The following is a 2869-nucleotide window of genomic DNA, read 5'->3' as shown; positions in this document are numbered from 1 at the left end:
GGATCAATATCAAAATAATCCTCTTATCTTCTAATTTGAGAATTGAAACCAAGGAAGTCAATACCGTACCGGAGGCTGTACCGGTTTGGCCACCGGTACGGTATATTTCGGATACCGGTCAATACCGGTGTACCGTTTCGGGTTTACCGCTATTATATATATTTAATATATATATATATACACACACACACACACACACATATACACAAAATCTCTATTTACCATAAAACATTACCTCAAAAATCCATGTTTACAATAAAACATTACTTCAATTGTTCATTGCATACAAACTTACAAAGAAAAAAAAAACACAATATAAAAAACAAAAAACTTAATTGTTCATTGCTTACAAAGAAAATAAATAATACAAATAATTAAGTTAACACAAATTTAATACAAATTACATAGGATCATCTACTCCCATCCATCAAAAGGATCTACATCAGGACCATAATATACATGAGTATTAGCATTTGTCAACACAACATCATCGTCACCATCATCCTCATCAAGAAGAACAACATCATCATCATCATTATCATTATCTTCCAAATTCATTGTTGCTAATGGCTCTTCAATGCTAGCCCAATTCACATCTTCCTCAGTTAGTAACAAAAATTCAGAATCCTCAACTACCCAATCATCCATTAAATCAATATTATCAAGGCTTATAGGATCCAAGTAATCCTTTGTCCTTCTAATGTTCCTACCAAAATCAATATCATACATTAATAACATTTTCTAATCATTCAAAATAAAATTTGAAAATATTTAAAAACATACCTTTCTCGTAACAATAAATTATAACGAACAAATACTAAGTCATTCAAACGTTTATGCTCAAGCCTATTTCTCCTCTTGGAATGGATAAACTCAAATGTGCTCCAAGCTCTTTCACACAATTGCACTACAACATCGACTTAGCACTCGAATTGCAAACTTTTGTAATTCGAGTGTCATTTCCAAATTGCTCCCACCAAGCAACTTCCAAAAATAAAAGAAAATATTAATTTAGTACAAAGCAAATAACAAACTTTCAAATGAAATATATATACATATATAGATACATATAGTATACCTGGATTTAGTTTTTCACGTTGACGGATTGCCATAGGCATTCCAAAGTCACCTAAAGCCTTTTTGTATACTTCAATTTGAGAACTAAGACTATCTTGCTCATCGGGATCGTGAACCAACCTTGTAATGGTACTAAGTAGGCCTTTTGTAATTTCTTTTGCTTCTTAAACGAAGGCCTAAAGAAAATTCCAGGGATTAAGATAACAACCGTCGCATGTAATGGACTATGGAGTTGTTTATCCCACCTAGCATCAATGACACTAGTAAATGGTATATATGCAGAAATTTTATTCTTCAACCTTGCTTTTATATTCTCCTTTGCTTTATCCATTGCCTCATACAAGTATCCCATTGATGGTTTTTCATCCCCATCTACAAGACGAAGTACTCTAACCAAAGGCTCACTAATCTTCACTATTTGTTGACATTGTAACCAAAACTCCTTATCTTCCAAAACAAGTGCAGCCACCTCCTTTCCCATGACATCTCTAGCATATCGAGATTCAACCCATTGATCACAAGTAAACATTTTCCTAAGTTCTTTCTTAAACTTAGTCAAGCATTGAAGACTTAAAAACTCAGTTGCAAACCTTGTGATGGCTGGACGAACCAAATCCCTACCATTAGTGAAGTCACTTCTCATCAAAGATAAAACCTGGCCATGGTTGTATATGAATTTGGTAATCTTTTTAGCCTTTTTAATGGTCTCATGAATGATAGGAAAGTATCTCCTATCTGAAAAATATTCCAACATTAAATCAATGCAATGGGCTGCACAAGGAGACCAATAGAATGACCCATATTTCTGCATTAGCTTCTTTCCTGCAGCCTTGTAAGCAGAATCATTATCTTTAACAAACTGTACAATGTTCTCAACCCCAACTTCTTGAACAACTTTATCAAACAACTTAAACAATGTATCTGCATCCTTTGTTAGGCCTGACACATCAAGGGATTTAAGAAACATAGTACCTCTTGGACAATACACTAAAAAATTAATGATTGGAGTGTTCCTTTGATTTGTCCACCCATCTGACATTATTGAACATCCATAAACTTTCCAATCATTTTTCACATCAAAGAGATAATCATTCATTTCACACACATTTTTTTGTAATAAAGGACCCCTTAAGTCATGATAAGAAGGTCCCTTAAAACCAGGCCCAATAGCTGCTATACTATCTATAGCTTCTTGATAATACACAGAGCGAGCTGCATGAAAAGGTATATTAGCATGGTACCACCACCTTGCAAAATTCATCCTTGCCTTCTCAACCATTTGCTTTGAGGCGAAAGAAGATTTTATGGATGGTTGAGAGCCAGGAATTGTTCTTGGAGCAAAAAAGGATTTAATGTTGGACCTTTCTCCAACTTTTTCTTTCCCTTTGGTGTTATAATTGCTAACTGATGAATGACTCTTTGAACCCCCTCTCTCATTATCTTTATTACCTTCATCATTATCATCATCATCATCATCCTCCTCTAAATCATAGGGATTTGAAATTTGTTTACTAATTCTTCTTTTTTTCTTTTTACTTTTCTTTAAATCTTCAAGCAACTGTTTCATTTGCCATTTAACATCTTCAGACACTTTTTTACATGCTTCAACATCACCCTTAACCCCAGCTAAATGATACTTGAGCCTAGTAATTCCTCCCCCCCTTATCATTTTAGAACAAAAAATACACTGGGTGTTATTCCTCGCATCCGGCACAGCACGGCCATAAGCCCATGCTGGATCCTCGGATCTTACAACCGGGCCAGACGCTACACTTGATTGATTTTCAGTCAT

The 2869-nt window shown here is 34.7% G+C and overlaps 1 protein-coding gene across 1 annotated transcript; it reads right to left on the bottom strand.

Moving 5' to 3' along the window:
- Nucleotides 1-272: 272 nt before the first annotated feature.
- LOC142624944 (uncharacterized) lies at nt 273-2869 on the bottom strand. The gene is made up of 4 exons (XM_075798665.1): nt 2614-2869; nt 1198-2559; nt 784-907; nt 273-706 (listed from the first exon to the last, which is right to left on the bottom strand). Exons 1-4 carry the CDS (start codon nt 2867-2869, stop codon nt 415-417), a joined length of 2034 nt encoding a protein of 677 aa, XP_075654780.1. The 3' UTR covers nt 273-414.

Source organism: Castanea sativa, chromosome 2, assembly GCF_040712315.1.
Source record: "Castanea sativa cultivar Marrone di Chiusa Pesio chromosome 2, ASM4071231v1".
Classification (NCBI taxonomy): Eukaryota; Viridiplantae; Streptophyta; class Magnoliopsida; order Fagales; family Fagaceae; genus Castanea; species Castanea sativa.
This window is presented reverse-complemented; position numbering and strand designations above follow the sequence as displayed.

Coding starts and splice junctions, on each gene's coding strand:
- LOC142624944 (XM_075798665.1), bottom strand. CDS start 2,869: ATGACTGAAAATCAATCAAGTGTAGCGTCTGGCCCGGTTGTAAGATCC. Junction 908..1,197: donor CTACTTAGTACCATTACAAG/GTTGGTTCACGA, acceptor TCGATGTTGTAG/TGCAATTGTGTGAAAGAGCT. Junction 707..783: donor AATTTATTGTTACGAGAAAG/GTATGTTTTTAA, acceptor TGATTTTGGTAG/GAACATTAGAAGGACAAAGG.